This window comes from Elephas maximus, chromosome 3 (genome assembly GCF_024166365.1).
Source record: "Elephas maximus indicus isolate mEleMax1 chromosome 3, mEleMax1 primary haplotype, whole genome shotgun sequence".
Classification (NCBI taxonomy): Eukaryota; Metazoa; Chordata; class Mammalia; order Proboscidea; family Elephantidae; genus Elephas; species Elephas maximus.
This window is the reverse complement of record NC_064821.1, coordinates 8,110,396-8,137,133: the sequence shown is the minus strand read 5'-3', so window position 1 is coordinate 8,137,133 and position 26,738 is coordinate 8,110,396. Positions and strand designations below refer to the sequence as shown.

At 56.9% G+C, this 26,738-nt stretch overlaps 1 protein-coding gene across 2 annotated transcripts in view; it reads right to left on the bottom strand.

Annotated features, from left to right (window-relative positions):
- Positions 1-26,738, bottom strand: part of KDM4B (lysine demethylase 4B) — a 226,417-nt gene that overhangs the window by 131,106 nt on the left and 68,573 nt on the right. For both annotated transcript variants that reach the window (XM_049876484.1, XM_049876486.1), the window contains exons 4-6: positions 16,452-16,627; positions 15,258-15,372; positions 12,231-12,424 (exon numbers count right to left, since the gene is read on the bottom strand). In XM_049876484.1, coding sequence (XP_049732441.1) covers positions 12,231-12,424; positions 15,258-15,372; positions 16,452-16,627 — 485 coding nt within the window. The remainder of the gene's footprint in view (positions 1-12,230; positions 12,425-15,257; positions 15,373-16,451; positions 16,628-26,738) is intronic.

Here is a 26,738-nt window from a genome sequence, read left to right as displayed (position 1 = left end):
ATGCACTTGGCTGCTAGCCAAAAGGTTAGAGGTTCAAACCCACCCAGGAGTGCCCTGGAAGAAAGAACAGGTGATCTACTTCAGCAAACTCAGCCATTGAAAACCCCGTGGAGCACAGATCGTGTCCAAAATGAATTTCTTACACAAACAGTAGGTAAAGAGATAACCCAACACCTATAGCACTCCCAAACTGGGAACAACCCAAACATCCATCGACAGTGGGATGGATGGGTAACTTCAGATCTATTCTTACAACAGGCAATTTCACAGCACAACAGTGCGTAAACTCTGGTCACACATAACGGGTGAATCTGACAAACATGCTGCCCTGGAGCCGAAATATAAGATACAAATGAGCACATTATACGAAGTTCAAATGCAGCCAACACTTGACCCTAACTGTCCGGGGACACAGACTCGTGTAGCACAGCTATGAAGTAAAGCAGAAAATAAGCACCAACAAAGCCAGGGGACAGGTGTCCTCAGGGCGGGAAGGGGGCGTGAAGGGAAGGACACGGGGAAGGCGTGGGTTCCTTTCCTGGCACCGTGGGGGCTGGCTGTGGAGCCGTTTGATGGTGATTTTAGTTGTCATCAAGTCAATCCCGACTTATGGCAACCCCATGTGTGCACAGCAGAACTGCTCTGTAGGGTTTTTAAGGCTGTGAGCTGGCAGAAGCAGATTGCCAGGCCTTTCTCCTGAGGCGCCTCTGGGTGGATTCAAACTGTCAACCTTTTAGCTAGTAGCTGAGCACTTAACTGTTTGTGCTGCCTGGGGACTCCAGGGCAACTTGGGAAACCATATACTCTGCATATTTCAGGCACTTTTCTGGACCACGTCACATTCCATGATAAGAAATGTTTACAAGAAGAGAATACACCGTGACAGGCAGAATTCCAAGATGGCCCCAAGATTCCACACCTTCTCCCAATTTTCTTCAATCACACACTTAACTCTGTGCCACTGTGAAGGGTTTTTGGAGATGTAATTACGGTTCCGAATCAGTGGACTTTAAGATAGGAAGATTACTCCAGGTGGGCCTGACCTAATCAGGCAAGCCCTTAAAGGGATGGGCCCTTCCTGAAGCCAGAGATTCCAAGTAGGGGAGGGGAATTCTCCACTGGGGGCCTCAGGACACAGGGGGCCATGCAGCAAAGACCTGAGAGTGCCGCCGGCTGATGGCCACCACAGGCACCTCAGTCCTAGGGCTGCAGGGAACTGAGCTCCACCGACGACCTGGATGAGCTTGGAAGCGGATTCTTCCCCAGACCTGCGGAAAGGAGCATGGCCCAGCTGACACCGATTTCCATCTGGGTGGCCCCAAGCAGTTCGAAACCACCAGTGGACCCATGGGAGAAAGATGCGATGGTCTGCTTCCATAGAGATTTACAGCCTTGGAAAGCCTATGGGGTCACTGTGAGCTGGAACAGACTCGGTGGCAGTGGGGTTTGTTTTTTTTTGACCCTAAGCAGAGGTCACAGCTTCACGTGCCTGGGCTCCTGACCTACAGAGCTGCACGTTGACAAGCCAGCCCCTCAGTCTGTGCTCGTTTGTTAGGCGCCACTCAGAAGGGAGAAAAGAGATCAAAACTCTGAGAGAAGCATGGCAGAGCGCGTGCATCTGTCCCGTCTGGGTGCTGGGCACAAGGCTGCTCTGGCAATTATTCTCTTTCCTTCGCTATTTGAATTACCTCATGATTTTACAAAAAGGCACGCTTCTAAAGTGCACATTATGAAAAGGAGTTAGAAAACAGAATAAAAATAGCATCGCTCTGCAATGTAGACACCTGGCCAAGACGACCTCAGCCAGGTGTCCAGGTCAACATCCCCAGTGAGGGCCGTGTGGAGAGCGCACGCAGTTGGTATCATGTGGCGGGGAGGGACTTGACCTCTGTGGTCTTCCTCCCCAGGCCCCAAGCCCCGTCTAACCATGAGAAAAACACCAGAAAAATCCCACCTGAGGGGAACCTACAAAATACCTGGTGACCAGCATCGGCGGCCCTTGAGTTGATCCCTACTCACGGTGACCCGTATGCGTCAGAGCAGAACTGTGCCCCACAGGGTCTTCAATGGCTGTGATCTTTCCGAAACAGATCACCAAGCCCTTCTTCACCCTGCCTCGGGGTGGAGTCAAACCTTCCTGTTAGCAGCCAAGTGCTTAGCCCTTGCACCACCCGGGGACTCCCAGAGACACCCTCCCAACTCAAAAACTTTCAAGTTCATCGAAAACAAGGCAAGTCTGAGAAACTGTCACTGCCAAGAGGGGCCTAGGGAAACGTGACAATTATATGTCATTTGGATCCTGGATGGGGTCCTAGGACAGAAAAAGGAGATGAAGGGAAATGGAAGGAAATCTGAATAAAGTATAGACTTTGGCTAATAACAACAAACCTGTATTGGTTCCTCAGCTGTAACAAACGTAACACGCTAACCTAAGATGTCACTAATAGCAGACACCAGGTGTGGGGTCATATGGGAATTCTCCATACTACCTTCTCTATTTTTCTATAAACCTAAAACAGTTTTTTTCTTTAAATGAAAAAAAAAGTTTCTTACAAAAAAAAGGGGATGAAATCGGCAAGCCGGTAACAAATACCCGAAGAACAAGTAAACAGCCTTAGAAAGATGGTCCATGTGGGCGCGTTCTCCCGGCTGCTCTCCGTCACGGGGCCTCCCCGCTCTGCTCACCGAGCGATTTCTGAAACCTCTTGAGGCTGCAGGGCCTGGCTCTCCAGGCTAATGTGGGTGGTAGATCGTTGGAAATCTCAGAAGATCCGGCCCGCTCAGTTATTTGGGCACTGGAGGGTGACATATGGTGGGACGTGTCTTAAGCAGAAGGCTGACCTTCCCTTATAGCTCTCTTCAAATCACTCGGCACTCCCTGAACAAACACCAACTGTGCCGGCCCCTCCCGCGCGCTGTGGTCCAGGTCCCGCCCACGGGGGAAGCGTAGGGTCCACGGTCTCTCTGATGAAAGGTGCCCCCTCGCCCCCCGCAGGCCTCTGGGAAGCCACAGCCCACATTCTCACGGGACATGCTACAAGACGCTATCTGTCTCTCGGCAGAATCAGGTGTTAAACCTGAGTGTGGGAAAGGCCGGCAGGAAGCTAATCCGACTGAGGGGCTGTGCAGTCGCTCAAACCCAGGCAGGGCCACACGCTACAGACCCCACGAGACCATCCACTGCTGTGCCCACAGCGGTCATCAATGACGTAATCCCATTCTCGTGGTGTGGTGACACTTGAGGCTCCGATCTGAGTCAAAGAAGCTTGTCCAGGAGCAGGAGTGGAGTTTCCCAATTCCAACACCAGCTTTCGGGCTTGGATGTACTGCACAGTCGCCACAAGCAGAAGCCTGGGCTGGTGATACCAGGGACAGCAGAGTGGCTCTGACAAAAGCAGTCTGAGCACTCAATAAGGAGGGGTGGGAAGGAGCAGGCCAGGGATAACACAGCTGTCTTCCTGGCCGCACTATGTGCCCGGGCCCTCCTGCCTGGGACATTAAACCTCTTACCCTAGGGCTCTGCCAACCCCACCATGCCAAGCTCTCGGACAGATGCTGGAGCTGAACTGCAGACGGAAGCCTCCAGTCACACTTAGGCACCCTTGGTCCCTTGTGCTCTGGATGTAGGTCCAGGCTAAAGCCCGCCACCAGCCTCTGGTCACACCCAGTTGCCCCAGCTCTCCTGCACTCTGGACGTAGGCCGGGGCTGGGGAGTCTGGAGGTCAGACTCACTCACACGAGGACTGGATGCTTGGGTTGTGTGAGTTATGTATATATATACATATATATGTCTCTGTGTGTGTGTCTTAGGGACCCATGACGTAATTTCTTTTTAAATGAGACTCTAATATTCACGTGAACTTTATTTCTGGTCAGTTCCCTTCCACTACGATGCTCACTTTTCCTTGCCTCTTGTCTGTTTGGCACCTATGGGTCTTTGCTTTGGACAACTGGTGCCCTTGTTCTGCTGATGCCCTAAGCAAGTGCTTACCTTGCTTACTGGGTAACCTGTCCCCGCGTGTGCGCATGCGCACACACACACACGCACATGTGTGCACGTGCTAAGCTGACCAAGTGCCTGAATTTTCCCAGGTCCAGGGGTTCCCGAGATGCGGGGCTTCCAGTCTAAAGCTCGGGGAAGTCGAGCTGGTCACCCTAACACACATGTGCACACTTGGAGACGGTGGCCAGGCTAGAGTGGAAGGAAGAGCCCCCCGCTCTGAGGCCACGGCCATGGTTCCGGTCAGGAGAGGCTGGGCAGGTGACCACAGTGAGCACCCCACGCCCACGGCCCCGCACTCAGAACCTGCAGGCGGCAGACTGGTCCCTGGGCTAAGCTCGGGCAGAACCACTCCTGCGTGCTATTCGTGGGACTCACATGCCAGCCAGGTGGCCTCAGGAGTCATCTTGTCTTTTCCACAGATGGAGTTTCCCTCTGCGGGGCCCCCCCACCCATCAGAAGACTCCCTGGTGACCGTGCAGACCAGGAGGCTGCCTCGGTGAGGACATGACTCCCAAGGGGCCAAGGGCAGATCCTGGCTGAGCCCAGAAGGCCGAGGCCACTGCACATGGGGATCTAAGCTGCTCATAGGAGAAACTGCAGGTGGTCTTGGAGGCCAGCCCTGAGCTCCAGTCAAGGAGTACTCCAGCCCTGAGCAACCACGCCACCATAGTAACTTCTTATAAACACACAGGGGTCCCTGTACCCTCCCACTCAGAGCCCTCTGCAGAGAAGCTCACACGCCCCCTCATTCTGGTTGTACATCTGCTTGGTGGCTCGGTGAACGTGGCTGAAAGAGGACAAGGAGCCCTGGACGGTCTCCCCAGTGTGCTGACAAGGATGTGGCGAGCCCCTTCCACCATCCTGTGGCCTCTCCCACCCGATGCCCGGCACCAGCTCTGCTGTAGACACCAGGTTGGGTTGGCCGGGGTGGGTGCGGAAGGGAGGGGGACTCATCTATCTCTCGTGCATCTTGTACCGGGGACAGGACACGGTGCTTGGAAGCCAAGTTATTAAAACCAATCCGTGAAGCTGTCAGGCTTCCACTGCTCTTCATCTCAAATTATCCTGTACTCCGAACTGCCGCCTCCACCACGGAGCAGCATCTCAGCCAGAACCCTCGGCTGGCACGGGGCCCTCACGGCCCAGCCAGAGGCCAGGCGGCTGGGAGGGGCCGTGTGTGTTGGGGACAGAGGCCTCCATACTGGGGACTTACAGGGACTGGGGGCCTGTGGGTCCCCACTGTGGCTGTAGATCTCCCAGATCCTAGGAAACCCATGCAGTCACTCACCCCTCACCAGCCAGACGCAGGTCAGGCCTCCTCCAGGTGCTGTTCCTGCCAGGTGCGCCACCAGCCTTTCAGACCACTTTCAGAGGGAAGCCACAGCTCAGTCACTCACGCACTCAGACATCCCACTCACAGGCCAACCCTGCTGGTCCAGCAGCGCCACCTGCTGGCAGGGAGCAAGAGGGGTCTGCCCCTGGGGTGTGCTGCCTGTCCAGCCCCATCCTGCCCAGATGAACCAGTTGAGGGGGCATGGATACAGCTGCGCCCCCACATCCTGACTCGGGTCCTGCAGAGCGGGCAGGCAGCACAGGGGCAGGGAGCAGCCTGTGGCCTCCCTGCTGCCAAAAAGAGCTGGCTTTGCTTCCCAGGCCACAGGCTCCTGGACCCGGACCTGGGGCTTTTGCCATCTCTCCCTATCTGGAGTCACAGAGCAGGCAGCGGGAACACAGGCTGCCAGCGCTGCACACAGCCCCTCCCCAGGGAGCACATGTGCTCACACACACAGAAGCAAACACGTGCACACACATACACACACACACACACACACACACATATGCATAACCACCCCCAGGGACTCCGCCTGCAGCAAAGAAGGCACGCCTGCTCGACCCGCGTCTCCCGGGCAGCAGAAAGAAAGGCCGCCCAGCCCTTCCGTGAAACTCCCTGGACAAAATGCAGAGACAAGCTCAGAGCGTGAATCAAAAGGAGAAATTCTCCACACAGCTTCTTAAAGGTCAAGGCAAGCTGAGCTTGCTGACCGCTTCCCCCAGGTGGCCCCACTCCCCCGCCTGGGTTACAGGCTCACCCACGAGTTAATGAGCTCTGTGCCCTCTCGGCGGCCCAGGCGGCTGGGAGCACAATCAGCAGGACCCCCTGTGCCTACCCTCCACTCAGGGATGCCAGACACCCACAGATTGGAAGACTGTATCAAAGGCCAATTGAGGCAGGGCATGAGAGGCTGGGGAGTCATCCCCAGAAAACAGAAAAGAGCCACAGCATGGGTGGTCTACACCCACCACCCTGGCAGAAAAGGGGGATGTCGTAGGGACAGGAGCAGGCAGAGGCACGGCAGGGCCCATTGAGGGGAAGGGAGGCCGGTCCCCAGGGCAGGTACGCCCAGCCCACCCTGCCTTCCTCCCCATGCTGACTGCCATCTCTGCCTCCGCTTTGGGCCTTCCCAATGAGGAGGTCACTGTCAGTCAGTAAGACCAGGCCACCCAAGGGGAGTTGGGGAGGACAGCAGAGGGCATGCCCCCACCCTGTGACCAGCTTTGGCTAAGACACCAGCTCTGGAAGGGCTTATTCTTGTGAAAATACAGAAACGACAAAAAACAGAGAGAGAGCAAAAGGAGCCGAGACACCCAGGCTGCCTCTGTGCCACTGCGTCCTCACAGCTAAGGGGCTTTCGGTGGCCCGCACGTGGCTGATGGCTTCAGTCCCCTGGCGGTCTGTGGCCCTGTGGCCTGACATCCCGTAGCATGCCCTCCCAAGCCAGGACCCAGATGGCAGCATTGGGGGCCTGGAATGGCCAACCCCTCGCATGCCAACAGCATGTGCCGGGTGCTCTGCTTCCCTTTTTAAGGCAGTGAGTGCCCTGCGGACTGACACTGCTCACAGGGCTGGAGAGGCCCTGCCACGCCCCTGAATCCCAGCCCCTCGCCTGGCCTGTCACCCAGACTTGTAGAGGCAGCAGAGAAGGTAGGATCTTACGCTTCCCAATGGCTCAGGACAGCAGGGGCCATGTCAGGGCACAGCGGGAGGCCAGATGGTCCCCGGACAGGCCATGGTGATGGCCTCACTAAGCTAAACCACCTCCACCACCCCGGATTCCTGCTGCCAAGGTGCCAAAGTGTCCTGCCCCTGGGCCAGCGGGCCCCTGGGGGTACAGCCCCTCAACACAAAGCTCCGGGCTGCCCCACCACCAGGGCCTGCCCTGCACAAAGCCCCTTGAATCAGGTGGGTCAAATCCGCCTGCCTTCCTCCCGCTCCCACGCCTGACTGACCGGACAGCAGGAAGGCCAGCAAGGGTGAGTCGCAAGTGCTCGGTCTACTTTAAACTGCAAACGCTTCTGATATCTGTAGCCCCGCACCAACAGCCTCCAGGAGCAAATTTCTCTGCTTTTATCGACACCAGGCTGTTCACGTCACTTTGACACACAAATCACACACCCAAAGTAGCAACAGACTCAGAAAGGCTTAATAAAACGCTGTAAACCTGAGTACGTCGGCACTTAAAAAAAACACGCTACCAAAATACTCCGAAATGGCTGCAATTAAACGACTGCCGACGCAAGAGGCGCAGAGTCATCAGGGAGACAGACGTGCAGGCGCAGCCTTGTCTGGTGGTGCTCCGCGCACAGCACCCGCTCCCAGGGCCTGGAAGAGGGTGGGAGGCAGGCCCGGACTGGGCACCCCAGGGCTTCCTGACCCCCAGCCATCTGGTGGTGCTCCGCGCACAGCACCCGCTCCCAGCGCCTGGAAGAGGGTGGGAGGCAGGCCCGGACTGGGCACCCCAGGGCTTCCTGACCCCCAGCCATCTGGTGGTGCTCCGTGCACAGGACCCGGCTCCCACGGCCTAGGAGAGGATGGGAGACAGGCCGGGACTGGGCACCCCAGGGCTTCCTGATCCCCAGCCCAGGCGAGAGGCCAGGCACTTCCAGGTGCTAAGCTGCAGTGTGCGTGGCCGGAGAGGCAGAGGGGCCCCGTGGCCCCCTCGCCCAGCTCTCCTGAGGGTCACTGAGCCCCTCTCTGGGCCAGGCCCCTGCTGGGCTGGGGACACAGTGGTGAGCGAGGCGGCCCATGGTCTAGTAGGGAGGCCGATGGCTCCTGAGGAGGGAGCTGACTTGGCTAGCACCTGTGCTGCAGATGAGCGAAGGGTGTGTCAGACATCTGGGTCCCCAAGTGAGTCCTGGGAAAGCAGAGTCGGGTCCCCAGTGCGGCAACTGAGCTGCACTGACGGCTGAGCACGCGCTGAGAGGGAGGGACGGGGCCCTGAAGCTGGGTCACACAGTAGATACCTGAGAAGCCCCTTTCCACCAGACCACACCGGGCCGGCATGAAGACCTCCCTGAAGACCAAGGTCAAGGTGCCTTTCCAGAACCTCCCCAAAGGAACCATCACTGTACATCAAGCAGGGCCTCAGTTGTTTCCCCAGAGCTCTCTCGGGCATCAGGCCGTGGGCTGAGGTGCAAGTGGGGTGGAGGGCTGAACATGGCTCCAAATACGCCAGGGAGCACCAGCCCACCAGAGTCAACTCAGGTCAGAGGCGTGGCTCAGAGGCTGCAGGGCAGTGTCGTGGGAGACGGAAAAGCCGGGCTGCAGTTTCCCTCAGCAAGGGAGAAAGAGAGAGACAGAAAGAGGCCCAGAGGAAGCAAAGCCTCTGGAAAGAAACACCAGATGAACACACAGGAGAAGGCGCTGCTTTCTTGCCTCAGACAACAGACAAGCCCCAGCCCTCTCACTCGACACCTGAGGAGGCCTGTAGCCCCAGGAGCCCTCCGGCCAGCACCCCGGCTGCTCTCAGGACGTCCCCACTGAGCTCCTGGTGACTGGCATCACTGTCTCACCTGCCTTCACCCCCGCACCCGACTCACAGAAGCCCTGGTGGCCCCTCCACATGTCTGCGTCCACCCGGGTCTCTCAGGCTACATCCTCTCCCACAAGTCTCGGCCCTTCCACAACCCCTTAGGTCTCCCCATGGCAGTGAGTGTCCTGGCAACAACACATACCGGGTCCCACCCCTTCCCACCAGACCCTCCCGAGGCAGCCGCAGTACTAGAGGGACATCCAAATAAAGCCCCTCATGGACTTGCGACACCTCCACCACCCCTCCCAAGAGCCTCAGGGCCTCCACACGGCTGTACCCTCAGTCTGGAGCTGGCCCCTCTGTGTCTGCTGGACCCAGGGAGGCCTCCGCCACCTCCTTAGGAAGCTTCGATTCTCCCAAGACCGGGGCAGTCCCTTGGAACCCTCGCTGGCCACCCACCACGGGGCTGCACCCCGTGGGGGAGTGGTGCTTGGCCCCCAAACGGCCCTCAGCTCAAAGCTCAGCAAGCATGTGCTGGGGACGCAGCCCAGACGGCGGCTTGCTACTTTCTTTTATGTGTTTTACGGAACAAGTGGGATTTTCTCCCATAAAGTCTCTCTGGCTGGTGGACCCTGGCAAGATCATGCACCTGATCGGGGCGAAGAGACGCAGCCCTGCCTCAGCCCCATGCGGCCTGAGCTCTCCTAGCTCTGCTGTTCCCAAAGGGGCCTCCAGGATGATCAGAGCCGCAGAGCCGCGACACTGTAGCAGCAGGGAAGGGCGGGAGCGCCACCTAGTGGCTCTCAGAGGGCAAGAGCTCACAGAAGCACCTCAGAGCCACCTAGCCGCTGCTCCCACCACACGTTTGCCGGGCACCAAGAAGCACCGTCCACCCAACAAGCTGAGCCGGGCTCTGAACACACAGACACATACAGACACACATAGATACCCAGAGACATACACAGACAAACATGCACACACACAGAGACACAGACACACACACATGCACAGAGACACACTCAGATACACAAAGGCACACAGAGAGATACACACATGCACACAGAAATGCACACAGAAATGCACACACAGAGACACATACAGATACATACATACAAGGAGACACACACATGCACACAGAAACACAGAGACACGCAGAGATACACACGTGCACACAGAAACACGTACACACAGAGACACATACAGAAACATACACACAAGGAGACACATGCACACAGAAACACAGACACGCACACACAGAGATACACACATGCACACAGGCACACAGAAACACGCCCACACAGAGACACATACAGATACATACAACAAAAAGACACACAGAAACACAGACACGGACAAACATACATACACACATGCACAGAGAAACACTCAGATACACAAAGGCACACACAGAGATACACACGTGCACACAGGCACACAGAAACACGCACACACAGAGACATACAGATACATACAAAGAGACACACATGCACACACACAGAAACACAGAGACAGGGACAAACGTACACTCACAGACACACGTGCAGATACGCTCAGACACAGACATACACACACGCACACAGAGACACAGACATATGCACACACACACAGAGACACACATCGTGCAGCTGCAGGGCCGCTAGGAGGGCCATCATGAGCCAAGAGCCCCTCGGGACAAAACTGGGCCTGGAGAGGAGCCAGGAGGCTGGGGACCTGTCTGGTGGCGGGAGCGCTGCACTGAGGGCGGACCTCCAAAGCCAGTTGGGCTGCTCCCAGGGCACACAGGCCCACCTGGAAGGCCAAGCTTCTGTGCCTTTCTCACTTCAGCCCCATCTCTGCAAATCGTGGTTCCCCCAATTCAGGGCAGGCAGGATAAGAGCCAGAGCCCTGGGTTCAAATCTCAAAATCCAAACCAGACCTGTGGCCACTGAGTCAGCCCTGACTCACGGCGCCCTCATGTGTGTCAGAGTAGGACTGTGCTCCATACAGTTCTCAATGGCTGACTTTTTGGAAGCAGATCACCAGGCCTTTCCTCCTAGGCGCCCCTGGGTGGACTCAAACCACCAGCCTTTCAGATAGCTGCCAAGCACGTTAACTGTTTGCATCACCCAGGGAATTCTGTTCAAATCCCAACTCCTCCCCCCACCTCAGGATACCTGAGCGGGTTAGGTACCATGCAGTCTGTAAGAAGGGTGGGAGCCCCTTCTTCTGCAGGCAAGCACAGAGGAGAGGTGGGTGGGCTGCTCCATAAATTCTCAGCAACCTACTTTGTTGCACGGGATTCATGCTCACGGTAGTGGGCTGGGGTGGAAGCAGGGGTGGGCATCCCCCCACCTCTCTTCCCGTGGTCTCCCTCTGGACAAAGATGGGCGCAAAGATGCAGCTACTCAAGGGTATATCTCAGCTGGGGGCCCCCCACGCCCCTTGAGGGAAGGGGCAGCACTGGCCAGGGTCGCCTGGCCTCCCAGCCATGCAGCCGTGCTGTATGCCCTGAGCCTCCTAAGCAAAGTCGCCGCTGGGTCTGCTGCTCCCCGCAGCACTCTCTGAGTGGTGATGGTTATCTTGGCCACGGAACCTTCTAAGAGCTGGGGATGGGGAGGTGAGGAGACGCACAGCGCCCAGCTCAGAAGTCGCCACTGAACACCCAATCAAGAACAAAGCACACCACAGCACACGATACAGTGTGTGCCTGCCTGCCCCGCGACAGGGAGACAGACGGGACATGAGAGCGCCCATACCACTGCCAGCCCAGGGAGTCCAGCAGATGGGTTGTGCTGAATGCACCCCCTCACAGGAACAGAAACCTCTTCTCACCTGGAGGGGCTGCAGGCAGGCCCACCTCCCACAGCCCTGCAGCTGCAAATCAGCCAGTGCAAGCTGCAAGCAGAAGGGGGCCTGCTGCTAAGCCCCGAGGTCCAGAGCTAAGAGCGGGGCAAAGGGGAGCTTGGCATGGAGCAGCTGCTGCTCTGAGGGCTGCCAGAAGCCATGGGGCCCCGTGGAGACACCCTGCACCCCAGCTGCACACACAGCAGAGGCCAGGGAGATTCCACTAGACGTGGCCAAAGGGACACCAGAACCACATCCAGAACCCTGGCCCTAGGAACAGCTCAGCATGAGGGATTGCAGAGGGCAAACGACATGTTCCAGAGATCTGGAAGCTTCCTTTTGGGAAGCAAGGGGGTGGGAGGGAGCATGTCTCCTCATCCCCGCACCTGGTAGGTAAACTGAGGCTGCCGCTGATGCCAACTGGGGCTGGGCCAGTGGGTCTGACTGACAGAGCCCCAACTTTTGCCATCCTGCCTGGCCCAGCCGTGCAACTCAGGGGGTCACAGAGAAGGTGGCCCCCAGGCCCCTCGTCTGACCCAGAGTCCCCTCCCTCGGGGCCCCCATCCTCCCCAGGAGAAGCCGGCGGCACTCACCAGGACTTGGGCTCCCCAAAGTGCAGGTAGTTGATGCTGTAGAGGTCCATGTCCTCCGTGTGCCAAGCGAAGGTGGTCTTCCACATGCCAAAATACAGGTAGGGCGTGTTGACACCCTCAATGACGGTGCCACACTCGCGCTCCACCATGTCCAGGATGGTCCGCAGGCTCCCGATGTTCCACTGGGCCACGTCCTGTGGGGCAGTGCGCACACTGTCAGAGCTCACGCCCGCCTAGCGACCCAGCTGCCGCAGATGCTCACAGGAAGGCCGAACCTCGTCACCTCCAGGTCCCATGGCGCCGTGGGAGCCTCAGGAGAGGGCAAGAGCACCAGGGACCCCGCCAGCCAAACCTCCAACTGCCCACTCAGAAGCTCGGCCATGCCCTCGTGTCTGACCCCTCCAGGCACTGTTCACGCCCTACAGATGTGGGTCTGAAGGGTTAACCACTGGCCCACCTCCCTGGACCAGGAAGGGCCGGTGCACACCACCCGTCTGCCTGCACCGGAACTTTCTCTGGATTCCAAGTTGGGTACATGTGGTGATGGCCTCTGTGCAGTGTGTGCTGTGGGCTGTGAAATATTAACACACCTCTAGAGCTCCTGGCAGAGGGGATGGTGCAGGCTTCCCGAGCCGGCCAGCAGAGACAAGACGTCCCCAGACTCATCTAGTCTAAGGCCACGAGCAGACAAACACCATCTGGTCATGAGTGCTCACAGACACACGCTGAGCAGCTCCCAGCCCCCAGGGGCCCTCCAAGCCTGATGGGGTCCTGAGCAGGGGCACAGACCCACTCGTGAACCTCAGTATTCTTCCACGTCCTTGACTCACCAGGTGCCCCCCACCTCAGTGAGTGGTTCTGCCCTTGGATGTGGCAAGACCCGGTACCCAGAGAGAAGGCGCAGTGGTCAGGCCCCATCACAAGGATAGGGAGGCTGTGGTGCCTCCAGGAGCCCAAGGTCAGGGGCAGGGCAACCGGGAAGTGCTCACCATGACACACCTGGCTGCCCAGACCACATGTTCGCCATGTGGCGGATGTCCTTGACTTGGGGGGGATGGGGGGGACCGGGCTAGTTTACTCTGTGACCTGGGCAAGTTGTTTCTTTACTCTGGGACTCAGTTTCCCCATCTGCAAAATGAGCATGTCGAACCAGGCCAGGCATGGCAGACACATGGCCCGCTAGAGGCCCTGTGAGCTGGACACAGGGCTGCTGTCCCCAGTGCGCTCCAGTGCTGCTCAGGTGGCTTCCAGGAAGAGACTGGAGCAGCAGGGCGAGGAGCCAGGTGGAGTCAGGGGCCGATCCCTGACCTGGGCTATGGGGACTGCTACTTCAGGCCTCACCTGGGAGATAGGGGGCTTGGGATGGGTGGGCCACCTTAAACTTCAGCCAATGGTTCATTTAAAACCCCACTCAGGCGGCCACACCCTTGCAACACTCCAGCCCGTTTCTGTGGTCTCCTCTTCTGGACATCTGGGAGTGTCCCTACCCTGCTCAGAGGATCCCAAGCTTTATTCCCACCCTTCTCCCCACAGGCGACCAGGACTCAGGTGGTGCCCACCAGCTGCTCTTACGGAGAGCATGGATGGAGTGGAGGAGAATGTTCCAGAAAGAGACAACTCCGGAGTGAAAACACAGGGGCAGAGAGGGCCAGATTTTAGCCATGGGACCCCCAGAAGGCAGTCCAGGAGACGGCTCAGCTTAGGTGCTGTCGAGTCAGTTCCAACTCAAAGAGACCCCACGCACAACAAAATGGAACATTGCCCAGTCCTGTGCCACCCTCACAATCGTTGCTATGCTTGAGCCCACTGTTGCAGCCACTGTGTCAATCCATCTTGTTGAGGGTCTTCCTCTTTTTCACTGACCCTCTATTTTATCAAGCATGATGTCCTTCTCCAGGGACTGGCCCCTCCTGACAACATGTCCGAAGTATGTGAGACGAAGTCTCCTTGCCATCCCTGCTTCTGAAGAGCATTCTGGCTGTACTTCTTCCAAGACAGATTTGTTCATTCTTTTGGCAATTCATACTACATTCACTATTCTTCACCAACACCATAATTCAAGGGGATCCATTCTTCTTCTGTCTTCTTTATTCATTGTCCAGCTTTCACATGCATATGAGGCAATTCAAACTACTATGGCTTGGGGCAGGCGCACCCTAGTCTTCAAGGTGACACCTTTGCTTTTTAATGCTTTAAAGAGGTCTTCTGCAGCAGATTTGCCCAATGTGTAACCCCACCCTGTCCTGGAGCCGCTCACACCCTGTCCCAGGCCTCAGAGCCACTCACACCTCCTTCTGCATAACCCCACCCTGTCCTCAAGGGGCTCACACCTCCCTCTGGGTAACCTCACCCTGTCCTGGGCCTCGGAGTCAAGGTGAGGCTGGACTCAGTGTCTAGTTCTTGCCCTTGTGCAGGCCACAGCACTCGGGGACCTTCCTATCCGAGGCAGGGACAGGCTGGGACTTAATCTAACGGCTGGCCCAGCAGGCTGAAGACTCACACCCACGGTTTCCAGGATGACGGCATTGCCAGAACTTGAAAAGAAACAAGCTTGGATAACCAAGAATTGATAGAGGTTCCCAAGAAAAACAAAAACTCGCAGGTAATATTTTTAAAGCTGCTCTACGGCAGGGATCCTGGCGGCAGCCACAGAGCAGAAGGCGCTACAACAGAACGAGCGGGGCTCTCAGGGTTTGGGAGGAAAAATTCCGCAAGACAGAAGGGCACCGGATTCGTTCTCTCCTCTTTGCACAGCATTGTGGTTAGAGCCTAAATATAAAGCGCAGTTAACCATCCTGCTCAGTTTTAACTTTCTTTGTTCCAGATGGAATCCCACCCACTCACCCTCTGCATGGGTCCCCTCTACCATCCAAACCCCTCTCCTTCACCGAACGTGCCCCTCCCCTCCACAGCCATGATATGCCCCTCCACCGTCCACGCCCCTCCCCCCATCCACCAGGACGCCAGGGTCCCTTGCTCTCCTCAACCCTTGCAGTCTCAGGTGCAGGAAGGGCCCTCGGTACTTACATCATCGTACAAGGAGCCACTGATGTCAGCCCCGTAGATGGGTGACACAAAGGTGAGGTTCTTCCAGTATTTGCGTTCCAAGTCATCAAAGTCCTGGTGCCGGGGGGTGCAGTACCTGACAGACAAGTAGGACAGCCACACAGGGTGACGCTCAGAGCATGGGCTGGTGCACCTCACGACCCACCCCATGGCTGCCAAGGAACATGGCGATCCCGGGCTCTGGCACGCCTCCTGAACACACCCTGGGAGGGCAGACACATGGTCCCCGTTGCAGGGCACACGGCACAACCTGGTTGCTGATAGAGAGGGTTTATCCCAGGGGGAGTGGTGTGCAGGCGCCTGTGTATACAAGAGAGCCCTTCTCTGAGGAAGTGACACAGAACCGAGGTGTCACAGGAGGACGTGGTGGGGAGACAAGACTCAGACCAGAGAGGGAAGCGCTCTGGGACAAATGCAGTGTGAGGCTGGTGCTCTGGGCACAGGTGGGCCGAGGGCCACGGCACCCAGAGAATGTCCGGATGCCCTCTGGGGGGCAGCGTGCACCCCACATCTGTGCAGCCACAGCTGAGTGGACTATGCCTCACAGGGGCGGCCCCTGGGATCGCCTGCAGGGCTGTATCTAGGCACCACCCGAAGGGGGCGCCACTGAGCAGTGTCCGTTTATGAAGCCGGCATGGCCCAACGTCCTTCCTCAAGCACCGCAGACACAGAGGCTTAGTGCTGGCATCGCTGCTATCCATATCTATTCACCTTGAAATTAGTGGGGGCAACTCGGAGACAGCCTCTGGACACTCCAGTTGGGGGAGAGGAGAGATGCAACTTAGGCTCCTCACAACCCTAAAACCAAAACCAAGCCCAGTGCCATCGAGTCGACTCCGACTCCTAGCGACCCTATAGAACAGAGTAGAACTGCCGCATAGGGTTTCCAAGGAGCGCCTGGCGAATACGAACTGCTGACCCTTGGGTTAGCAGCCGCAGCACTTAGCCACTACGCCTCACAACCCTGCAGGGGCGCAGTGTCAGTGCTGGCCAGAGGCGCCGTTTTCCCTAGACGCGTCCTGCCGCCCGTGCTGGCCCCTCAAGGTGCGGCTTTCCTGTCGTCAGAGCCGCAGCCCGCCGGGACCTGTCCTCTGCCACCGCCCGGGCCCCCGCCTGCCCGCCCGGCCCCCCGCCTGCCCGCCCGGCCCCGCGTACTTCTCACTGTTGGCCAGGCGGCGGTACTCGCCCACGGTCATGGCCTTCTTCTGGATGTTGTACTGCGTGAAGAGGCCCGACTGGCCCGTCACCACCTGCTGGATGGGCGCGGGGATGACCACGTCGTCGATGTCGTCGTACGTCTGCCGCGGCTTCCACTCCTTGGGCGGGATGATCTGCAGGAGGCAAGCTGGGGTTGGACGCCTGGCACGCCACGCCCCGCCCCCGCCTCGCCCCGCCCCGCCCCCGCCTCGCCCCGCCCCCGTCACGCCCCGCCTCGCCACGCCACGCCACGCCCCCCGCAGCACACCTCCCTCGGGGCGGGGCAAGGCAGCATCCCTCACAGGAATCTACGTGTATTTAACGCTCCCAGGACCCTGGTAAGGAGCCCTGATGGTGCAAAGGTTGAGCACTTGGCTGCTAACCAAAATGTCACCACTTCAAACCCACCAGCAGTTCTGTGGTAGAAAAGACCTAGCAGTTTGCTCCTGTAAAAATTACAGCTTAGAAAACCCTGTGGGGCAGTTCTGCTCCCTCACACGAGGTCACTGTGAGTTGGAATTGACTCAACTGCACCCAACAACGACAAAAGTAACAACAGGACTCTGGCACCAGGCAGACATGGGTACCTCTACTAAGGCAGAGCTGTGTCCTCTGCAGCTGGGCCCCGGGGCCTGCCAACCTGGAGAGGCAACCCCAGAGCCCCGGGGTCAACCCCAATACAGATCTGCATGACGACCCACTGAGCAAACATCAGACAGGACTGTGGTTCAGTGGGGGACCTGGGTTCACGTCCAGGGCAGTGCACCTCACGCACAGGGACCACCCATCTGTCCATGGAGGCTTGCACTTTGCTAGGATGCGGAACAGGTGTCAGTGGAGCTTCCAGACGAAGACAGACTAGGAAGAAAGGCCTGGAGATCAACTTCTAAAAATCAGCCCATTAAAACCCTCCAGATCCCAAAGGTGCGATCTGTCACGGATCACGGAGATGGTGCAGGACTGGGCGCGGGCTGTCGTGAGTCAGAGGCTGACCTGGTGGCAGCTGACAACCACAACAAGGTGGAGTTGGGTCTGCATGTGTGCTGGAGTTTCAGAAATCTGAACCCGGATGTGCTCTTTAAGCACAGACCCCATCCCTCTGTCACAGGAGGCACTCACTGCCACACCCACGAGCACCCTAACACACCCCTGCACTCACACCCCACACGACAGCTGGGACAACCACTTGGCCATGCAGGCCTCGTAAGCCAAGAGGCTGAAGAGCTAGGTGGCCGTGTTCATCCCAGCCCTGCTTCGCTGAGCACCTGCCAGGTGCAGGGAGCCAACAGGAAGCACAGACCCCGCCCTTGGAGGACTTCCATTCCACACAGGAGGGCAGAGAATCGATACTCAGGATAGACCAGGAAATGGGGTACTAAGTGAAAAAGTTTTAAGAACTGTGCTGGGTAGGAAAGAGTTCCCCCAAGTCCACGTCTGCCCATTATTTCAGAATGCGACCTCATTTGGAAATAGGATATTTGCAGATGTAGTCAGGTCAAAATGAGGTCATTTAGGGAGGTCCATATTCACTGACTGGGGCCCTTACAACAGGAAGAGGACAGACAGACACACAGGGAGAGGCCATGTAAAGACCGGGCAGAGAGTGGAGCGATGCAGCTACAAGCCAAGGCCTGCCGGAAGCCACCAGAAGCTGGAAGAAGCCAACCTGCCAACACCTTGCTCTCAGACCTATGGCCTCCAGAGCTGTGAGAGAATAAACTTCCACTGTTTAAATCCAGTGCGTGTGCCCGTAAGGCTGTCCTAGACACTCATACAGGGACTAGGGACCAACGACAGAGGAGCGGGACAGGCACCCAGAGCCTGGGGCTGCGGGGGTGACAACCCCAGGCAGGATAACCAGGTGGATTCTCTGGGAAGATCGCTTTGAGCAAAGGCACAGCTACCTCACCGGCAACCCTGCCTGGCTGTCGGGCACCACCGTACCTCGACCCTGAGCAGGTTCCAGGTCTTTCCATGTGGGAATACCAGGGGATGGCAGGAAGGGCTGGGTCTCTGGGCTTCCGGGAAGTGTCTGGCTGCCAAGTCACAGTGAAGGGCCCCGGCCCAGGTGCGGGAAGGGGGTGCTGAGTCTGCGCCTTGGGGCGGGGCAGGACGCGTTCCCTCCAAGCTAAGCCCCGGGCCCAGTGTGTCCATTCCTCGTGACAACGACTATGAGGGGATACAGCTATGGTGCTGCTGACAGCTGAGGCACAGAATTAACAACCTGCTGGAAAGTGGTGGAGCCGGGATTCGAGCCCAGGCACACAGCCACCACATTCCAGCATCCTGGGCAGGCCCTGGCCCCACTCAGCCAGTGTGTTGCTGGGCAGAGCCAGCTCAGAAGTCGAGCGAAGAGTGGTGATGGCGGTGACCTTCCGAGGCCAGCGGCAACCAGGCTCACTCGCTGCCCGTGTGCCAGGACTCTCCCAGCCTTTGTCCTGGGACCGCTTGCCCTGGGGGGCTTTCAGCGGGGTGTCTTAGCCCCACTCAAGAGGTAAGGAAACCAAGGCAATGAAGGAAGTATGCGGGCCTGGGCTCCTGATCTCCTTCCCCTGCCCCATGCTCTCTACCAAGCTACCCGGCCTCTTCACTGCCTGTTTCTCTCCTAGGGTCAGGGTGAGCCTGGGGAGGCACCAGGCCAGACCCCCAGCTGGCACTATGGACCACCTGGGTGCCGGGCACTCCCCACAGCTGACACGGGGCTGGTGGCTCCCAACCCTGGTGTGAGATGGGAGCCCAAGTCTCCCTCCAGGATGCAGGCTGGCCACCGACGGTTGTGGGAGAAGGAACCAAACCCCTGCTTCCAGTCCATCAGCTCAGAGTTCTGGGGGTGCAGGGGCTTGCCCAGCTCAAGGCCAATGCTGGAGGACGGCGATTTGTGCCAACGCTAACTGACAGTTTCCGGAGCAGCTGGTATCCACTCACCGTCCCCAAGGACCGTGGTATCATATCACTTTAAGAAAGGGTTTTGCTCTGCAGCGAAAACACTGATCCTCCAGCTGCCTGTTGACAACAGAAGGCGCTGCCCCCGCTGTGAGCAGGCAGGGGGTGTTTCCCAAAATATAGCAATAACAACAGGAGAAGTCAGGGCTTCTCAGCCGAGTGACTCTGCCCCCAGGGGTCACTGGGCAATGTCTGGGGACATTTGTGGTTGCCACGACTCGGGGTGCTACTGGCACTGAGCGGGTAGAGACTAGGGATGGGGCTCAACACGCGACAGCGCACAGGATGGCCCCACCCCAAAGAAGGATCTGGCCCCCGTGTCAGCAGTACTGGGGGGAAGACGCCTTGCATTCATTATTTGGGAAAATACCGAGTTCAATCCCCGCTCACACCGTACACCAGAATAAACTCCAGATGTGAAGGGCGGTGTACACCAGGGGGACCCTCCAGCTCCTGTGATTCCCCTCTTCTCTCTTCCCCACTCAGCGTGGGGATTTAAATGTGAGCAGTGTCCCAGGACGTCAGGAGGTCAGGTGATTACGGGTCAGAGTCTCTTAGGGGTCAGTGGAATCCCCTAACCCAGGAGTTTTCACCCAGGTTGGTTTTGCCCCCAGGAGGTACTTGCAATGTCTCGGGACATTTGTAGTTGTCACAACAGGGGGGAGGGGTGCTACTGGCATCGAGTGGATGGAAGCCAGGGATGCTGCTCAACACCCTGCAGCGCACAGGACGGCCCCACCCCAGAGAAGGATCCAGCCCCACGTCAGTAGTGCTGGGGATGAGCAGCACTGGTCTAGCATTAAGTAGGGATGGGCCACCTCCTGGAGGACGTGACCACCCAGTCAGGGGCCAAGCTGTGGCTGGGCCTTGTCCACTACCCTGCCTGCACCTGACAACAGCCACAGTACAGCAGGTACCTGCGGCCCGTGTCTGTACAAGGCCATGGCCACAGGGCACAAGAGTCACAGCCTGCCAGTCTACAGTTAAGATTTCAAGTGAGAAATCATGAAGAGTCAAGTGATACACTAAAACATCTGCGATGGCAGAGGTGGAATATAAAAACAAGAAGGCCCAGACCTCGAGGACACAAAACGGTCTTACAGAGAAATGGAATATACAAGGAGGAGCCCGTGAACTTGAGCAACGCCACCTCGTTACCGAAAGCCTAAATTGCAGACTGCAGGGAAGTTCGTGGGCCTCACATCCAGAACCTGGGGGAGCTGCAAGTCCAAGCTGAAGGCACTCACCAGGGGAACTGTGACCTCCTCACTTCAGTTCTACTGGAGGGAACGCCGCCAGAATCTGAACGAAAACGCTTTGCTCCCAAATTTTCCACTCTCGACAAAGGGCCTTAAGCTACTTCGTTCCTTTACAGCCTCAGTGATGGGCACTGCTGGAGCAAAGGCATCTGAACACCAGGGACAGTTACACACCCCACCCCCATATCTGGTTTGCATACGTGTAAACTGCACTTAAGGAGCCCTGGTGGCACAGTGGTTAAGCATTAAGCTGCTAACCGAAAAGTCGGCAGTTTGAATGCCCCAGCCACTCCACAGGAGAAAGATATGGCCATCTGCTTCCGTAAGAATTACAGCCTTGAAAACCCTATGGGGCACTTCCACTCTACCCTATAGGGTTCCTGTGAGTCGGAACCAACCCCACGGCAGTGGGTTTTGGAAACCACACTTCCACCACCTGTCTCTGTCAGTATGTCCCACTGCAGTCGCTGCACGTTGCTGTGATGCTAGAAGCTATGTCCCCGGGATTTCAAACACCAGCAGGGTCACCTATGGCGGACGGTTTCAATGGAGCTTCCAGACTAGGCAGAAAGACCTGGCAATTTACCTCTGAAAATCAGCCAGTGAAAACCCTCTGGATCATACAACACAACAGTGTCTGATGTACGTGGTGCTGGAAGATGAGCCCCCAAGGTTAGAAGGCACTCAAAATACACGATGGCCGCAGCCATGGAGTGGCTGTGAAGACGGCATGGGACCGGGCAGCATTTGGTTCTGTTGCACATGGGCTGGAGCTGACTCCACAGCACCTTACAAGGGGAAACCACATGATGAGCAGGACCAACCAAGGCTACGTCAACACAGGGTCGCCTAGAGGATGCTGTGTGTGACATCTCTGGGAACGTCCGGGGGACGGAAGAAGAAACATGTTGGAGCCTCACACCCCCACATTTCTGCCAAGATCGGGCCCTGAAAGGAGGGTCTTCAGACAGTGAATACTGGGGGAAATCAGCCAAAAGAATTCGGGGCACCCTCACTGCCCTCAGGGCTGCACAGGCCAGGTGGTGCCCGAGCTGACCCCGGGGGGCAAGCCCCACCCAAGCACAAAGAGTGAGATGGCCACGCACCCAAGGTGGACAAGGGGTACCTGGCAGATGGCCAGGTGTAGGTCGTGTGGCCAAGCTGGAAGCATCTGGGCAGCTGGCAGAAGGTGGGACCTGGAGGTGAGGGGCTGGCCCTGCCCCCAAACCCACCTGTCCTGAAGCCGTTACATGGGGAGAAGGGTCGGAGCAGCCGGGGGCCTCCCCTGCGAGCACCTGCCTGGCTGCAGGACCGCCCTGGGGGTTACGCCCCTGAACACAAGGAGGACACCTAGAACATCTCAACACCCCCAGAAGGACCCGGCAGTGCCCTGTCTCCTGCCACCCACACCAGCCCCTTCCTGTGGCCTCTCCTACCCCAGTGCTTCCCTGTAGGTGACCAGGGAACCACCCCCAGAGGATGCGTGGCGCAGCAGCCCATGAAGGAGTGTGACCCAGGCCACCGTGGGCTAGCCTCACCCCTCTGCAGCCTGTGACGCACCCAACACCCTCCCTCTCATCCCCCTCCACGCCTTACAGATCTCTGGGCGGGAGGGGGAAGATGACCAAATGCAGCTCTGATGGAACAATGACGCTCCCCTCACCAGACAGGCACACGGGAACGCACACACGCACGGGCACACACACACACAGAGATGCACATGTACGCACATGCACACATACACAGGCACACACACCCACACGCAGGTGTACACTGCACACATGCACACACACAGGGTCACAGGCACACACTCCCCCCACACACAGATGCACACATGCGCATATGCACACACACAGGGACGCACACACCCACATACACAGAGATGCATACGTGTGCACATGCACACACAGGGACACACAGAGATGCACACGTGTGTACATGCACACAGGGACAGAGATGCACACGTGCATACATGTGCACACACACAGGCACCCACACCCACACACAGATGTACACTGCACACATGCACACACACAGGGTCACAGGCACACACTCCCCCCACACACAGATGCACACATGTGCATATGCACACATACAGGGACACACACACCCACATACACAGAGATGCACACACAGGCAAACACACCCACACATACAGATGCACACTGCACACACACACCCACACACACAGAGATACACAGGTGTGCACACACACACAGAAGGGTGGTTCAGGTCACTGAGGGCAGGCAGAGGGGGCACCTGGGTCAGGAGGCTGGCACCCTGAGGGGCAGAAGCCAGGGTGCCCATTTGAAACAAGCAGGTGTGCCCAGGGCCGTGGCAGATGCTTCCCTGAGCCATCTGTCCCCGCACAGTGACCGGGAGGCTGGCCAGGTGGCTAGAGGTACCAAGATGCCATCCCCGTGAGACAGGAAAGGAGCGAGGAGAGGGGCCTGCAGGTGAGAGGGTGTGCGTGCTCAGGAGTGTGGGCATATGTGCAGATGTGTGAATGGATGTGTGCAGGTATGTGCGTGTGAGCAGCTGTGTGAATGGCTATGTCCCAGTGTGTGGGTGTGCATGCAGGAGGGGTACGTAAGTGTGCAGCTGTGAGTGTGGGTGTGTCTGCGTAGAGGTGTGTGAGTGGGTGTGTAAAGGTGTGGGGTGTGTGTGTGCAGGTGTGTGAATGGGTTGTGTGGGTGTGTGCAGGTGTGGGGGTGTGTGTGTGGTGATGTGTGTGTGCAGTTGTGAGTGGGTTGTGCAGGTGTGCAGGTGTGAGGGTGCAGTTGTGTGAATGAATAGGTTGTGCAGGTATGGGGATGTGAATGTGGGGTGTGTAAGTGTGTGCAGTTGTGTAAGTGGGTTGTGCAGGTGTGGCGTGTGAGTGTGTGCAGGTGCGCATGCAGGATGTGGGGTGTGCACAGTGACCCTGCAGTTGCCATGGCCTCTGAGCTGACTGTAGTTGTGAGTGCCCTCCCCGCTCTCACATGCACGCCCACATCTCCTCTGTCTGGCAGGGCCTCTCCCATGCTGCCCCGCCCCCTTAGCAGATTTCAGAAAGAATTTCCCACATCTAAAGGCAAATTTCAATCAAAAAGAAAACAGCAAATGGAAACACCACTTAGGAAGCATGAAAAAGAATATGCAAAACAAAAGGCAGAGAAAAACTATACCCCTGAAAATATTAACCTCACAAAAACACCCAGTACAAATGGTTTCCAGTCCATTTAAATTGCAAAAAAATTGGTCCAGATGAATTAGAAGCTCAGGGCAGCAATGGGGATGCCAAGGACATGAGAGGGAAGGCGCCCAGCACAGTGACAGTATGGACAAGGAGCCACACCGGGAGGTGAGAGGGAAGGCACCCAGCACGGTGACAGTATAGACAAGGAGCCACCATGGGGAGGTGAGGGGGAAGGCGCCCAGTACGGTGACAGTATGGATGAGGAGCCACCACGGGGAGGTAAGGGGGAAGGCGCCCAGTACGGTCACAGTATGGACGAGGAGCCACCATGGGGAGGTGAGGGGGAAGGCACCCAGTACGGTAACAGTATGGACGAGGAGCCACCACGGAGAGGTGAGGGGGAAGGCGCCCAGTACGGTGACAGTATGGACGAGGAGCTACCATGGGGAGGTGAGGGGGAAGGCGCCCAGCGCGGTGACAGTATGGACGAGGAGTCACCACGGGGAGGTGAGGGGGAAGGCGCCCAGCATGGTGACAGTATGGATGAGGAGCTACCACGGGGAGGTGAAGGGGAAGGCGCCCAGCGCGGTGACAGTATGGACAAGGAGCCACCACAGGGGGGTGAGGGGAAAGGTGCCCAGTGCGGTGACAGTATGGACGAGGAGCCACCACGGAGAGGTGAGGGGGAAGGCGCCCAGTGCGGTGACAGTATGGACGAGGAGCCACCACGGAGAGGTGAGGGGGAAGGCGCCCAGTGCGGTGACAGTATGGACGAGGAGCCACCACGGAGAGGTGAGGGGGAAGGCGCCCAGTGCGGTGACAGTATGGACGAGGAGCCACCACGGGGAGGTGAGGGGGAAGGCGCCCAGCGCGGTGACAGTATGGACGAGGAGCCACCACGGGGAGGTGAGGGGGAAGGCGCCCAGCAGGGTGACAGTATGGACGAGGAGCCACCACGGGGAGGTGAGGGGGAAGGCGCCCAGCAGGGTGACAGTATGGACGAGGAGCTACCACGGGGAGGTGAGGGGGAAGGCGCCCAGCGCGGTGACAGTATGGATGAGAAGCCACCACAGGAGTGCAGGTGGCATCCAAAGCAGTAGCATGTGGGAGAGATGTTTCCAGAAACAGCTAGGAATGGGAAGGCCAGGCCCAGGAAACAGGATGAGTGTAAGGAATTACGGGAGGGAACAAGGCAGAGGGGTACCTGACAGGGGTTTAAAGGAGCATCTGCAGAAGGGAAAAGAACAAAAAGTCCACAGTAGTAGCTCCTGACAACGTTCCCGGCATCAAAGGCAACTCAAGTCCCCGAACAGAAATGCCTGCGGCCTCCTGAGAAGATGGAAACTGGCTCGTGGACAGGGGCACAGCCTTGTGGAATTCCTAGATAAAGGAAGGGCGCCTTGCTCCATGGACACTGGGCCCAGGACACAGACTGAGGCAGATCAAAGAATTTCCCCACAGCAGGGAACCCAAGAGGGCGGCCGGGCCTGCCAGGCCCCAGAGGAGGGGAGTGTTAAGCGGGTAATTCAGACCAACTGATCCGTTGGTCAGGAAGAAGAGCCCCAAACCTGAAAAGGACTCTAGGGATGGGTTCCAGAACCTTCTCAAGATTACAGACATCAGCCAGTTGAGAAACTGGCCTTGAGCGCTGAGCTGAGGCTAAAACACCAGCAGCAACTACAGTTTCAGACCCAGACAGGAATATTCTATCACTTCATATTGTCAAAGTGTCTAATGAAGAAAAATCAAGAGGGAATAGGGGAGGAAAGAAGAAATAAGGGAAAGTGGAAAGGGAAGGAGCCCACCGCTTTATCTTTTTTTTAAAGCCTACTGCTTTAACTCTTTTTAAAGGTGGTGGCATCGTGGTTAAGTGTTACGGCTGCTAGCCAAAAGGTTAGCAGTTCGAGTCCACCAGGTGCTCCTTGGAGACTCTATGGGGCAGTTCTACTCTGTCCTATAGGGTCGCTATAAGCCAGAATCGACTCAATGGCAGTGGGTTTTTTTTCGGCTTTATCTTTTTTTAGAGGTGATTAATCAAGGAACAAAGATATCAGTCTACGTTTCAGTCAGAAATTCCACAGACGAACCCTGATCAAAAGGGGGCAAAATGCTGAACATAGTTTTGAATTCTCATAGAACTCAGAGGGTACTGCCCCAAGATAACCTTTACCTTTTACTTTTAACCAAAAATATCCCTGAAGAAAGAGGCCCCGGATAAATAAGGCATTATTGAAAAAGAAGAACAAAGTGGGAGGCCTTACTTTACCTGACTTTAGAAGCTATTATACCACCACAGTAGTCAAAACAGCCTGGTACTGGTACAACAACAGATACATAGACCAATGGAACAGAATTGAGAATCCAGACATAAACCCATCCACATATGAGCAGTCGATATTTGACAAAGGCCCCAAAACAGTTAAATGGGGAAAAGACAGTTTTTTTAACAAGTGGTGCTGGCATAACTGGATATCCATCTGCAAAAAAAGGAAATGAGACCATACCTCACCCCATGCACAAAAACTAACTCAAAATGGATCAAAGACCTAAATATAAAATCTAAAACGATAAAGATCATGGAAGAAAAAATAGGGACAACGTTAGGAACGTAGAAGAAAAACTAGATAACTGGGAACTCCTAAAAATCAAACACCTGTGCTCATCCAAAGACTTTACCAAATGAGTAAAAAGACTACCTAAAGGCTGGGAAAAAGGTTTTAGCTATGATATTTCCGATCAGCACCTGATCTCTAAAATCTACATGATACTCCAAAAACTCAACTACGAAAAGGCAAATAACCCAAATAAAAAATGGGCAAAAGATATGAATAGACACTTCACTAAAGAAGACATTCGGGCAGCTAA